General features: G+C 32.1%; 1 protein-coding gene, 1 long non-coding RNA gene and 1 pseudogene across 2 annotated transcripts; all 3 read left to right on the forward strand.

Annotated features, from left to right (window-relative positions):
* Window positions 1-56: 56 nt before the first annotated feature.
* On the forward strand, window positions 57-8,956 carry LOC132944351 (uncharacterized). The gene is made up of 3 exons (XR_009664447.1): window positions 57-445; window positions 1,189-1,412; window positions 6,787-8,956. It is a non-coding gene; the product is annotated as an uncharacterized LOC132944351 (long non-coding RNA).
* Window positions 8,957-12,867: 3,911 nt separating this feature from the next.
* LOC132945223 (uncharacterized) lies at window positions 12,868-13,552 on the forward strand. The gene has a single exon (XM_061014897.1). It carries the CDS (start codon window positions 12,959-12,961, stop codon window positions 13,457-13,459), a length of 501 nt encoding a protein of 166 aa, XP_060870880.1. The 5' UTR covers window positions 12,868-12,958; the 3' UTR covers window positions 13,460-13,552.
* Window positions 13,553-13,692: 140 nt separating this feature from the next.
* On the forward strand, window positions 13,693-15,926 carry LOC132945225 (uncharacterized; annotated as a pseudogene).
* Window positions 15,927-15,973: the final 47 nt, after the last annotated feature.

Below are 15,973 nucleotides of genomic sequence, written 5' to 3' on the forward strand. Positions count from 1 at the left end.
GGAGGCGGCACGGGTACGGGTGTCAAAAATCGGCCGCCATTTTTTTCCATTCCTGTCGGTTGTTACACACCGTATAGTGTATATGACGTCTTGTTACACCCGGTACGGCGACGAGTGCCCGCCTTTTTTTACGACGTGCCTGAACGCAGTAGTCTGGTACAACCAAAGACGTTCGAAACGCAAACAGTTTCCCGCCGTTTATTCAAAACAATAATGCTGAGTAAAAAACTAAATTGCTGATTTCAACATTCTAGGAATCTAGGATACTGGATAAGAATAACTATTTATTTCAATACATACACAGTGAAACACCAAATGTATTCTTATTATAAAAAGTTGGTTGTAGACTTTTGATTTTCAAAAATAACATAAGACTACTTCTATACGAAATACAAATCCTAGGATTTAAAATAAACAATAACAACTACCTAAATGGCTAATTATGGTAATTCAATATTATAATCAATAATACCAAATCAGAACTTGAATAAATTCATACGTAATTTAAAAACGAAAATAGGATTGATAATGAATAATGATCATTGTCATATTGCTGCCATCCTTTTAAAAAGGAATTCGTTCCTGGTGTAAAAAGGAACACGTTCCCTTTCTTTGACTTTTTTACGATCCGAGCGGTTGTCAATGGTGTTTTTTGCGGATAACTAAACCAGAAATAATCGGCTAATTTTTATATTCATTACATTTTCTGATAGGTATTAATTGAACCCAGATTCTATAATATATTCTAGAAAATTTAATTATTAAAAATAACATGCGTTTTACACTTAAATTTTTTTTCATAATTTGAGGAACGAAAATTTTTTTTCAAGTTCCTTAAAAATAGGAACTCTTTCCCGTTCCAATATTTTAAAAATAACGCGTTTCTTCCCAACACTCCATATTGTATATAAATATATAATAGATAAGTATATCTTTTCTATGGATACATCGCATAACATATATTTATTATTATATTATTATTATAAATGAGATCTTTGCTGCTAATGGTTTCGGGAACCAATCATCTGATAGTAATAATGTGGAATTTTTAAATAATATAATATATCGTGGCAGGGGTGGTACCAAGGTTAGGTTAGGGGAGGGAGAGCTAAGTCATAATTTTCAGAAAAATTTTGATATAATAATATGTTTTTGTAATTTTATTTTTAACAATTTATAATTTTTCAGAAATACAGACTTGGGAGGACCATGGCACCTGCCCCCCCCCCCCAACCCTGGAGCCATCCCTGTAACGAAGAGTAGTTTTATGGCCCAACGCCTGTCCACGAAATATTGAGATTAAATACGAACAAACCGGTAGCGCCATCTGTCCAGTACAATTAAATTAGAAAAAATAGAAAAAAATGTGTAAGATGTTTTCCCTGTCGATGCGGATAACGCTGAGTGTTAAGGTAATTTGTTTTACTATTAGGCATTAGTATTACTGTAGATTAAATTAATTAAGTCGAAAAATTTGCAATTTAAAATGTCATTCTATGTACCTATAAAATATAATAATATACCCACTCTAATACCCACGATTAATATTTTTTAACTACATCAAAATAACTAAAATCGTTGTTCTTGGTTTTAATATGTAATTTTGTCCAAATTTGAACTTAAAATAACTATTAAAAAAACCGTGTTTGTATATTTTTTTAGATTTTTTGGTTGCAGAATGAACTACTTACGTAGAACTTTGTTTTAAATTGTCAATCCGTAGCTATAAAAATTAAAAATTTTATTTATTTTTAACTACAATATAATTTATACATTTTCAATTAGATAAATTTTGACCATATTATATTAACTTTAAATGCTTACAAAAAAAATCTTACATATATATTTTTAATATTTTTAAATTGATATTGTAAGTTTTAACAATGCGTTCTTTTATATTAAATATTCGAGCTTTTTGACCCAACGAATAAAATGGTATTAATATTTATAGAAAAAAGAACTAAAAAAATTCTTAGTTTTGGACGAACATAACAAACCATTTTTTCACAGCTATCTCGCGACTAGAAAAGACAATAAGCAAACATTTGCAGATAGACGCAATTATGGAAGTTACGATTCGAAAATCAAAACCCCAATCGTTATATTATACTAATTATGGGTATCATTTATTTATTTTATAATACGCCTACAAAAATAATTCACCTTCCAAGTTACAATATGAATTGTTATACAGCGTTATAGTTACTTAACTTTTTTCAAATTAACATTTTTGCATCACAAATTCGGAGAATTATTATTGTATTAGATCGGGTGGGGTAGGGTCTGCTGTCCGAAAAATTATAAAGAAGTTTATAACCAGCATTCTTTTGCGCCAGCATATACCAGCAATCCAGCAGTGACGTCAATGGGAAAAAACATTGTAAATTATTTACAGTGATGCATATCAGCGATGCCCGCGTTGCTACTCGCTTGCTGCGCTGCGTTCGGACAAAACAATCGAAAATATCCCTCGACGTGCTATGTAACACCACCTCAAGTTGGTTACAGGAGAACCACTGTATAACCATTCTTATCATTTTTCGGACAACCACCAGCCGTCCGCCTCTACTATACATTCCTCCATCTATCTCTATCCACTTGGTTTACTATTGATACAATGATACCATGTGCCCACTTATAATTTATAAATCATCGATGGCCCCGTAGACATATAATATATTATATTACCTTTTACCATTGAGCTTTCCTTCCAGAGCTTTCTTTAAAATACCATTTGACCTCCATACATGGCCACCCCTCGCTACGTTTACTCATGAGGTACGCATTGATACCGAGTTTTCGATACAATTGTTGCTCTTCTACAATAGTTCTTCTTCTGTGCACTTAATTTTCAAAAATAGGTCAATTGTCCAATTATCTTTCTAAAGCTGTAATTAGCTCAAAAGAATCAAAATATTTCGAAAATGTTACCATATATGGAAAATGCTAATATAAATGTTTGGTGAAATTGTGAAAATGTCAATTGTCTAAGGTTATAAACTATTGAGTTACACTAAAAAAATTAAATCGATTTTTTCAAAAATTAGTTTTGTGTGAAAAGAAAAATAAATAACCAGGTCAATTTTTTATTAGAAAAGATGCTGATGTTGAAAATCTGAGCATTTTTACTACCTTAAATGTTTATGACAGACAGAAAATAATAAAACACATATCATTACAATACAATACATTTATTCGCTCCACTCAGAATCAAAAATTGAGATCACGCAAAGGGAATATGTTTTGCGTAGGTAATATCGGTACCTTGCAGTTGTATTGTGTACCTATACACGGACAAATTTAACAAAATGATAAGTGGCCATGTGGATGCGTTATAAGATTATTATCCAAAGTGCATTTGAAAAAACATGACGGGAAATTGTAGCCGTTTGAATTGAAAGTAGTAGTCAGATGAATCAAAGGTATTTTTGTTAGAAAACCCATATCTCTCATACCACAGCTTGTAAAGATAGTTGCTTCAATTATATTTTTATTTAAGGTCTTATCCTGAAGTCATGTGCGATTACATAATTTTGTAGGTATAAGGTTACGCAAAAGCACTATTGGAGCTCCAATTTTCAAACGTACATTATGAAGCGGAATCCCTGGTGGATTTAATGTGTGAAGGAACCTATTAGGATAGTGAACTACTTCTTCTAACTCCATAACAGAGTCTAGAGATGGATATTTCACTATTTCAATTAGGAAGCTGATCCAATAAGGAATCGTTGATAGTTGCTGAAGTGTCATTATTTGGTGTAAGAATAGCTCTTTCATTAAGCCAAGTAAGATTATTAAAATGAAAAGTATTTAAATTTGGATAGATTTGTTCACTCAAACTTTTCAAATCCCTAACGACTGCACAAGGTTTTTTGGGATATTCACTTTCCGATTACCATCTTAATACAAATCCCCACTTCCTATTTGAAGGTTTAAGTTTGAAAAATCCTCTGCATCAGGATTGCCTTTAAGGTGCACTCTCGTGTTGACTTGTAAGGATTTGACTTGGATCTTAGGCCATAGGTAGGATGATTTAAGGCAGAACCTTACTTCATCAGCACGAGTTTCTCGAGGAACAAAAAGTAGTGTTTGCCTCCAGCCACTAAGACTGTTATCCCACCCATTAAGTGTTAACTAGGTACTCCGGATGTCCTGGAGAGTTCTATCCAATGCTTCTATTTCTCCCTTGTAAATGGCTTACAATTAACTTGCATTCCTTAAGTTCATTAAGCACATGTGCTACATTACTTTGCTTTGCGATGTTCCACAAAGGAGTTTCAGTAAAATGTAAGTTGATTGGAAGTGTAAAAACAGAGTGTGCGGTTTTCCCACAATCCAACAAAGTAGTTGCTTTTCCAGAGGAAGCGAAAATCGAAATTTTTTATGTATTCTTACGTTAGAAAGCAACAGATTCAACAAAAACGTTTTTCATATTCCACTAGGCGCATCCAAGAAGAAAACTCGTCCAGAATTTATCATCGCTTTGAATCATCGCTTCTCATAATTTCGAAATAAATATCACTTTTTTCAGGATTAAGCTTTGTTATGTTGTTATGAACTGATTTAGAATGTTATTCTACGTCGTAAGACAGTTCTTTCAGATTATCACAATTTACATTTAATTCACTCAAATCGTGAGACGACGAAGGAAGGCTTAACGGATGAAGTGAATGGTTACTCATGGTTACTCATTGATAACACGACCTGTTCTAGCAGCACTAAGCATTTGCTGTAGACAACTCACAATGGTTTTAATATCAATTTCTCGGTTATCATTTAACAGTTGTCTTTTCACACTTCTGCCATACTGCTCTTATGCTTTTACCAAAGTTTTAACGGGTCAGTTAGCTGAAAAAACACTAACAAAACAGCAAATTGTTTACGGATATTTTGTGGGGAATCAGAAATAGTGGCTTCTTCTAGAGTTGGGTCCCAATGTGTGTCATCTTCTAACAACTCTAGAGCTTGGCAGGCAGACTAATAAGATGGATAAATCACTCCTGATACCATTTTTAGATCATTAAAGCAAGTAGTTCCTCGTACTTTATGAAGTAAGAGTCGCATGTAACAGTATAGACTCTACCAAGCACATAATCTTGTTTGACTCGTGGATGACCAGGGACACCCTTTCCTTGCTTTCTCCGGCTAAACTTGTTATTTTTCCAAATAAAATAAGCTGGAATTTTACTGTACAAAAGCCCTCTTGCAAAAGAATCATTTTTATAACGCTCAAAGAATCCTAAAAGTGTAGTTTTATCAAGGTTCTGAACTTTCTCTGAGGCATTTTCCGTTGTAAAGTAAATTCATTGACCATTCTCGAGATAAATAGAAAGATGCATCACAGGGGGAATCCCTCATGGAGGGGGTACATAAGGTTCACCAAGCAGCTTCATACTTGGACATCCCGCTCGCTTTCTAAACAAAACGCTGCTTGGTAACTTCCTTTATTTACGTACTTGCGATTGTACTTCACAGAGTTGGACAGTCTGGATATTTTATATAATTATTTATTATAGCCTTATTAATATATTATAATATTATTAGATTAGGAGTGTGAGATGAAGAGTGGAACGATGAATGTATTGATTTTACAAAGATGTGTTTTTATTTTTTTTTGCGTGTCATCACGATTTGGGGCAGTAAAACTGCTTCGATTTTCATCAACAGTATCTTGTTTGATGGGAAAGTGAATCTAGTTGGTGCATTCGGGAGGTAAATTTTAATTTCAATAGTTTTCAAAAGCCGGGAAAAACCACATACAAATTAAGGAAAAACGGGAATTTTTACGCAAAAACGATTTTTGGTGTAGCTTTATAACAAATGAACATGACATTATATATCATATATGAAATTTTCACTGGTTGTTTATATTTGCATTTTTATACACTATACAATTTTCAAAATATTTTGATTTGTTTTGAACTGTTTAGGAACATTTTCAGTTTCCAATTTTATTAGTTTTTTTTTCTATGAATGTTTATTTGGTGGTAAAAATGCTTGAAAATTTAATACAAGGCTCCTACTATATTGTTACAATGACACGAAAAAAATTAAAAATCCTTAGTCACAGTTTTTTTTATAAGCATTTAAAATTCAAATCTTGACAAAACACGGAATAATCATTTTTCTCTTTTATTCTAAGGTTTAAAAATGTAATACAAGATTATTCATAAGTTGGTCTACCTTTATCAAAAAAAAAATGTCTACAAGCAAATCAAATTAAATTTTTATGAGCGTTTGAAGTATAATAGAAGAATAATCACTCAATTTCTCATGTAGCGATTTTGTTATTTTGTTGTAATTCAAAAACCAATAATTGTAAATACAAGAAAATTTCACTGAATGTTTATATTCTCATTTTATATACACCATAAAATTTTGACTTTTTTGAGCTGTTTACGGGCATTGTCAGTTTTCAATTTTTTAGGATTTTTTTCTACAATTGTCAATAAAATATTATTTATTGGGTAAAAAAGCGTGAAAATTTATTACACGGTCCCTGATGTATTATTACAATAGCAGTTGAAAAATTTTTAAAAATATATAAGCACACACATTTTTTATAAGCATTTTAAGTTTGAATTTCGACAAAATTTAATAATTATTTTGTAGTTAAAAATGTATAAAATGTTCAACTTTTATAGGTAAGGATTGAAAATTTAAAGCAATGTTCCATGTAATAGGTTATAATATATAAATTACTTTATTCACAATAATATCATCAAATATATTAGTAATACCATAGGCTGACTGACGGCTTTTAAAATAACTTATTTTATTTTTTAGAAATAAAACAGAAGAAAAAAGAAGCACAATTAATTACGAAGTTAAAGAAGAAAGAGAGTTAATTGACGGTTTGTTATTTGAAGAAACAGTATCTAATGAAAGCCATTCTTCAGAATTCATTACATCTAATTGTAGAAAAAATCCATAACTGATAAAACATCTACAGCATCTAATTTAACTGTGCATATAAGAGTACATACCAGTGTAAATTCTTATAAATGTGATAACTGTGATAAGGAGTTAACTAAAAAATCCAATTTTACCGTGCATTCAAGGACACGTACCGGTGTAAAGCCATATAAATGCGATGTCTGTGATAAAGCCTTCTCTCAATTAATCAGTCTAACAAACCATACAAGAACACATACCGGTGAAAAGCCTTATAAAAGTAATATCTGTGATAAGCTGTGTTTACATCATCAAATTTAACAAATGATTCAAGGACACATACCGGAAAAAAGGCTGTATAAATGTGATATCCGTGATCAAACTTATTCTCAGAAAACCAATTTAACAACGCATACAAAGATGCATGCCGAATTTTGTTTATACATCACTATTGGGCCCTATATTAGATGCTTTACATTTAGTTCTACCTAGGTACTTAATCTGCCTACGTATTAAAAACAGTGCTTGTAGCGAGTACGCATGAATGAAGTGAAACTTCTTTCAGAGTAATTTAACGGATAGAATATATTAGGTTTATATTGGAAATAAATAAAAAAAATATTTATTAACCTAGCTAAATCAAACAAGGCAAAATCAAACAAATTACCAGATCTTAACACTAAAGTCTTAACGTTTCATTTAGCTAGGTTAATACATATCAGGAAGTAAAAACGGTTTTAAAAACCGGGTCACTCGAAAATAATCGAAACCGTTTTCAGACACGAAATCCGAAATACGAAAAATATAAAAACCGTTTTAGACACGAAACTAATTCAACAAAAATTTAAAATACCAAGACCAGAACTCACAAAAAAAAAACTGTTGTTTTTATTCACAATATTGCTATTAATACATCTATATATAAAAATTAATCTTTGTTTCCCTTGGTCATCGCATCACGCATCAACAGCTACACCGATTTCGCTAATTCTTTTTTTGCTGTGTTCATAATTATCAGGAGAAAGTTCTTATGTAATACAATTTTAGAAAAATCCACCGAAAAAGTAGAAAATTTGGATTTCAAAAAATACAATATAGTGGCGCCATCTGTACAAAAAAAAATAAACTATAGTTAATAAACTAGTGAACCAAAATTGATGATTTGACTATCAACATTTTCAGAAAAAAAAGCTTGACCAGAATCTTTTAAAAATATAGTAGTTGCCATTTGAAAAAATATTGTTGATTTTGCTACACTTTGGTACACCTGCGTGTTTAAAAATTTTTAAATTGTTATGAAAAAATTGCCTGTTAAAAATAAAGAAACAGGTCTTTTTTCGTTTTAACGAAATTCCATGTCATCGATCCATAATCGTTAAAAAAACCCTGTGTACAATGACATAAGATACACCCTGTATAATATCTCTATATATAAAAATGAATCCCGATTTCCTTGGTCATCGCATCACGCGTGAACGGCTGGACCGATTTTGCTAATTTTTTTTGGTTTGTTTGTAATTGTCAGGAGAAGGTTCTTGTGGAATAAAATTTTAGGAAAACCCACCAGAAAAGTAAAAAAATTGCATGTCAAAAAATACAATAGTGGCGCCATCTGTTCAAAAAAAAGTAAACTAAATAATAAAAATATTAGTTGCAGATTAAAATAAAAATAGTGTATTGTATATTGCTTGCTATTGGTTACGGACATGTTTGTTGATTTGTATTATTATTTTTTGTCAATATATATGAATATCTCCTAACTATATAAATATGAAATGAATTCAAATTTAATACCATCCATTACAGTAACCCATTTGTAACATACTGTACAGCAGAGCGACATCCACTTACTTACCCGCTTTTTTTTAATTAGAATTTGTAATTCCCCTTCAAATAACAAAAAACACATTACAATTTTCATAACTCGAAATTTGTAGTAAGTCAAATTATTTTTTTTTCCCGTGAGCTTTAAGTTACCGAGAGTACATTGTAATAGCATTTTCTATACATGATAAAATTTTCAAAATATTTTTATTTGTTTTAACTCGATTATTCTCGATAATATATAATAATTATAATTTTTATCAAAATTCTAACTTCAGACGCTCGTGAAGCTCATTCTGAATTTTATGAAATTTGAAATTAATATTTGTTATGTTTTTCAATAAAATAAATTCACAGCCCTGGTTATAACATTTTTTTTATACTTTGAATATTTATTACTTAAAATTGTGTATAATAATCATATTCTGTTATTATTATTTAGGTAATCAGTCAATATGTATTTTAACCAAGTACTATTTGTAGTCATTGCAAACATCATAAATTTCACTCTCGGATTTATTGCGTACGATTGTGGAGGGTCGAATCTAAATATCACTTCATTTGACAGCCTGGAAGTAGAAAAATGTGATATTCCAATACCAACAGAAACGCAACAGATACAACGAATACAATTATTACAAAAAATTGAAACATATCCAGTTATTTTTAAATCGTGTTTAATATCTGTGGATTATTTTATAACGAGATGCTCGGCGTTTGAAGATGCGCAAGTGGTGGAGGGCGGATACTTTTCTGACATTATCGAACTAGGAAGTGCTCGATGTTCAGAGGTTCATCAGAAACAATCCTATACTTTTCCACTAAGAAGTGTAGTTACAGACTTAAAAATCAACGAAACAACATATGTTTTAAATACAATGGTAGGGTCACTAGATAAGTATGGCAATTGTAAAGGCGAACATTTTAAATCAAATAAAGGGGAATGGGAAAACGTCGTTGTCCAAGGAAAATTTAAAATATTGTTATCTGAAGGTATGGCAACAGCGAACACCAAAGATAACATTCTTATACTTCCAACAGGTACAAAACTTAAATTATCAGATAATTACGGCATTGATGCTTTTAAAGGTGAAACCATCTGGTCAAACAATAACATGAACTGCGAAGAACACGATTTCAGTGTCCTATATGATGGACCAGCGTCATTAGTTACGTCAAATACTATTGATGAAATTTCAAAGACATACACTTATATCGTGGAGACTGACAAAATAGTCTTTGCTTTAAAAAAAGTCAAAAAAACGTTTGCCTGCACAGGAATTCCAGTTATTCAGACTGAACATATGCAGTTATTAATTTTAACAGAACCTACATTTTTAAATTATTTTACACGAACAACTATAACTACTCAAAACACTGATTTGTTAGCCTACATAAATACAAAATTTGTTTATGTCGAAAATTTCTTTAAATCAACAATTACATCGTTGTATAACGATATAATACTAAAACAATGTGAGCTAGAAAGAAAATTACTAGAGCAACGACTCACATTAGCGTCTTCTAGTCTTTCGGAGTTTGCGTATTTAATGGGCGGTGGACCAGGGTTTACGGCAATAAAAGTCAGTGAAATTATTTACTTGATAAAATGCAAAAAAGTTAACGTAGAAATATCACAAAAAAATAATTGTTTTAATAAATTGCCGGTGTTATACAATAACAAAACATTATTTATGGCTCCCAAAACACATATTTTACAACAATTTGGAACACAGGTAGACTGCAATGTACTTCTACCACCTGCATTCGAATTGGGCGGTGATTGGTTTGCCATTCTACCAAATATACAGGAAATTAAGAAACCACAAAAGCTTAAGCCAGCTACGTCCTGGACATGGTCGTACAAAAATCCGGATTTCCTAATGAATGCCGGTATATATACACAGGACACAATGAAAGCTTTTCAACAGCATATATTGTTCCCGCAAGAAGTGAAAGCTGCTACGAATAATATAATCAGACAATCTATGGGATATGATACGACTAACCAAGGTCTGCAATTCAAATATTTGATAGACGAAAACACGATCGGGAAAATGGTAGAAGATAAGTTATTTAAATTGTGGGGTTGGTTTACGACAGTTGGAACTTTTGTGTCTGGGCTAATGGGAATATTCTTTGTTGTAAAATTAATATTAACAATTGTTGACACAGGTATTAATATTACTTTTTTATATCAAACCTTTGGGTGGAGTACAAAACTTCTGGCAGGATTATTTTCTAGCATTACCCATAATTTAATACTCCGGTCTCATAAGCATAACTTCATGAAAAACCAAGAGTTTGATGAAGACTCTTTGGAAAGAAAAAATGTTCAGCGTTATACTAATAAAACCAATATTTACCCAAATATTCCGTTTGAAATGGTTTAAAACCACTAAAATTAAAAAATTAAAAAATATTTGTACCCATTTTTATTTAAAAAATAAGTTATGAAAATATTTGTATCATATGTATTTAATAATATATTAAATTATTTATTTTGTATACAAATTAATTTTTATGAGTGTAAATATTGTTACGGATGATTTTTTTTATTACAACGTAAAATAAATACGTAAAATGTTAATTGCATAATTTGTATTATGCAATTTTGTATTATATTTTATTTTATTATTATATATATTATTATATATATATATATAACTATGCCCTTTTTACATAGATAATATCATGTAAATATTATGACATTTCATAAAATAAAAGCATAGGCGAATTATAATATTATAGTATTATAATATTATAATATTATAGTTCGTCAGTTATCCATTATATATGAACACTAGCATTAATTTAAGTGGTCAATTATAATAAATTGTCATTAATCCAAATGTTGTGTTTCAATTATTTGTTATATATCAGTACATGTGTTCTGTACATTTGAAGATACATACATAATTTAATTTTAATTTATATACATTATATGAACAATGAACATGTTTAGTTTATACAGATTATTTTTTTACATATGTACTGCAAATTGCAATAATATAAATAATTATAGTTATAATTAAAGGTATTTATTTACTAAATATTATGGGCAACAATCAACTTTATATTTTATGTAGGTATTATGTTTAAAATTAAAATAAGTAAATAACATCAATATTTACTAATCAAAACTATTTAAAATGTTGCTAAATGCTAATATTTATTTAGGAGATTAAATTATCGTACAAAAATTGCTTCATGTCACTTATAAGTTACAACGTAAAATACGCAACACTTTTACTAAAAAATCTATTTAATCGTAATGACAAATTAATATTTTACATGTATTTTAAAAAAGTAATTGGGTTAGAAATATAAATCGAGTTATGGTGTATAATAATTTGTATGCTTAATTTATTGGTTAAAATTTCTAAGTAAACAGGAGCTTTAATTAATAAATAGGGCGCGGCTCGTGATTTAGCAGCCACGTTTCACGCGCCAGTATACATATAAGAAATGCACGGGTGACAATTTATGCTACGACTCCAAACAACCTGAACGACGGTCTGTGTAATAATAATGAACCTCTCCCGCGTCACTACGCGCGGACCGCGTCGCGTAGACTATGGGCGTGGTTACAGACTACCGCGACGGCGGCGATACGGCGCACAACGCCATCTCTTGAGCGTTGTATGTTTTTCACTTTTACCAGGACGGCCTCTTAAAAAACCCTGTGTACAATGACATAAGATACACTCTGTATAATATCTCTATATATAAAAATGAATCCCGATTTCCTTGGTCATCGCATCACGCGTGAACGGCTGGTCCGATCTTGCTAATTCTTTTTTGTTTTGTTTGTTATTGTCAGGAGAAGGTTCTTATGGAATAAAATTTTAGGAAAACCCACCAGAAAAGTAGAAAATTTGGATGTCAAAAAATACTAGTGGCGCCATCTGTATCAAAAAAATAAACTAAATAATAAAAATATTAGTTGCAGATTAAAATAAAAATAATGTATTGTATATTGCTTGCTATTGGTTACGGCCATGTTTGTTGATTTGTATTATTATTTTTTGTCAATATACATATATATATTTTAGATTATGTATAATTGATTATATTAATCCACCATAGGTAGAATACGACAAACTTGGTATAACTTTGAATTTTTTTTTTTTCAGTCGTGTTCACGCAGTGAATGTGTACAGTCGTGTGTCTCGTATTTTGCTGATAAAGTTAATTCGTTATTGCTATATCGATACACCAGTTATTTTAGTATTTCATTATGCCGTCGTCTTCGGGCGACGCAAATCGCGCCGGCCTGAATCAAGCCGGTAATAAACTCAAGGCTATGGTTGCCAAAAATTCTGCCACAAGTTCTGGATTTCAGTTAGTCAGTAAAAACGGTAAGCCACTTAAAAATCTGTCCAGCCCCGTCTCACCAAGTTTTCGACAAATTGTCAAAAATCCTCCATCCTTAAACGTATCTAACATATCTAGCTCTGCTTTCGATTATAATAATATCTCACTGCTAACCGATAAATCGTCTGAGTCTACGGTCATGGACATAAATGATAACGCTAACGACCACACTAATGAGTTCGATATCGATTCCTCGTCTCCAACAGATAACTCCGTTGCGGGCCTCTCCTCAACAAAACACGATAACACTTCTAATAATAATAAGTACGTCAATATTCTACAAAAATCTTTTTCATCTGACTATATTGGGCCAGTAATTGTTTTAATTGAGAGTTTAATTGAAAATACAAATCTAGGAAACTGACATCCTATCAGAGCCGCCAAATTCTTCTCTATGAATTTTACGGGCATTATAAACATTAAGCCCGCGGCCTCCAAAAAAATTAAGATCACGTTCGATACAATTACCAATGGTAACCTCTGTTTAAATTCTAATATTTTAAAAGAAAATAATTACAATGCTTGCATACCTTCTACGCTTATTTTTACGTACGGGATAATTAAATTAGATAACACTATCTCGGAATCGGAGTTTTTCGAAGGTGGTCAAGTCTCCTGTTACTATTGATGCATTCAAGCGCATCAACATAAAAAAAGATGGAAATATCGTGCAGACTCGTATTTGTGAGCTAAAATTTGTTGCCCCAAAAATCCCATCGGTCATCTCTGTTTTCAACATGATTTTCGAAGTCAAGCCAAGCTCCGGTCCCCCGCCCAATATAACTGCTGCCTTCGGTTCAGCCATACGCAGAAATATTGTCGTAGTGGTCCTAGATGCAGCCATTGCGGTGAAACCAAGCACTCGATTGACTCCTGTCCCTACTCTCAAGCCACCGACCCAGTATGTCTTTACTGTAAGCAATCCCATCTAGCCACGGATCGCAGCTGCCAGGAATGGTCTACCCAAAAAGATATAAAAAAAATTATGGCTAACGAAAATATTTCTTATAAAGACGCCATCATTTTCAAGAAAAATAATTGTTATACTACTGCTTTTTCATATTCTGATGTTGTAAATAGCCAGCCTCCTATTTCAGAAATCTTAAAACCAAACACCTCCCTTCATGAAGAAAATTTCCCCAGCTTACACGAAAATCATCATTTTTTAACTCTAGAAAAACTAAATTCAAACCCCGTCCCCACCAAACAATATATAAAAAACCACTACCAGTGGAATCATACTATTTCTCCCCTAACGTTAGCTATTTAAACATAACCTCAAACCAGAATCTTACTCCTGCGTGTAACCCAACAGACTTATCCTGGGTTCACACCTTGTCTCTTAAATTATCTGAATCCCTTATAAGTTCACCTTCTCTACTTTCTCCTTTTTCTCCTTCTACCCTTCAAGCCTTAATCGAATCATCCTTAAATTCTCTTCTTAACATCCCAAATTCTAATTTCCCTGCTTAATTTTGCTTCACAACCAATAAAATTAATATTTTAAATACTAGTTAAAAATAAAAATAAAAATAAAAATAAAAAAAACTAAATAAAAATTACTACTATGGTCTTTAGTTCAAATAAATATACACCTTGTAACCATAACAAAATTACTAACATAATCCAATGGAATGTGAGAAGCCTTCCAGCTCGCCTCCCAACCTTACAACACCTCCTCTTTGAAAATAAATGCTCAGTAGCTCTTCTTTCTGAAACCTGGCTTTTACCCTCACGTTCCCTAAAAATTCCGCATTTCAAAACTTATAGATTTGATCGACCGGATGGGTATGGTGGCGTAGCAATTGTTATACACAATTCCCTCAAATCCAAGTTGATCCCTATTGACATCACTACTAGAAACAGATACGTTACTCATAATATTGATATCCTAGGTGTTGAGATTCTCTCTGCAGATTCTTCTTCTCTCTTAAAAGTTTGGTCCTGCTACACCCCCAGTAGTCCCAACGTTCCTACCAACTTGTGGTCGGACATATTCAATCTTGCTTCCCCTAACACATTAATTGGTGGTGATTTCAATGCCTTCCATCCTGCCTGGGGCTCTGGTTCGGTATCCCGTCGTGGCACCCAGATTTATGATACTATTGACTCACTAGGACTTTGTATACTGAATGATGGCAACCCTACACATGACGGTCGTCCTAACTCAACCGATTCAGCTATCGACCTATCTTTTTGTTCCCCCGATCTTATATGGTATTTATCATGGTGAACTCTCGGTGACCTCATGGTAGCGATCATATTCCTATTATTCTTACAGACAACTTCAATAATATCACCTACCCTGCGTCATCGAACCAAATTCCTGACAACGTCCCAATCAATGCCAGTCCCTTCAATTTTTATAAGGCTGACTGGTCATCTTTCTCTCTCCATATTCAGAACGCAATATCCTCTCTTACTGATCCCTTACTCCCGTTTAACTATTCTACCCTCACCAGTATCATTAACCAGTCTACTGAATCTACAATACCAAGGAAAAGATCAAAAACCAACTTTTACCCACCTTCTCCTCCCTGGTGGAATCCTTCCTGCACTGAAGCTGTTAAAAATAGATCATTACTGTTTAAAAATTTTCGACGCTCTGGGTTAATGTCTGACTTTCTTATATATCGTAATGCATGCGCCAATACTACTCGTAACAAGAAAAGAAAAATAGTTGGAAAAAATTTTTCTCAAATCTAAACCCAACCTATCCTATACAACACCTCTGGACAACAGCCAAACGATACAAAAATTGCATCAACCCCGTCTCTCACCCTGAAAACGATGTTTGGCTTGACACATTTTGCTCCAAAGTAGCTCCCTGTTATGTTCCCTCCAAATCCGAGTCCTACTCAACTTTTTTCTCCAAAAA

The sequence above is a fragment of the Metopolophium dirhodum genome, chromosome 5, assembly GCF_019925205.1.
Source record: "Metopolophium dirhodum isolate CAU chromosome 5, ASM1992520v1, whole genome shotgun sequence".
Lineage (NCBI taxonomy): Eukaryota > Metazoa > Arthropoda > Insecta > Hemiptera > Aphididae > Metopolophium > Metopolophium dirhodum.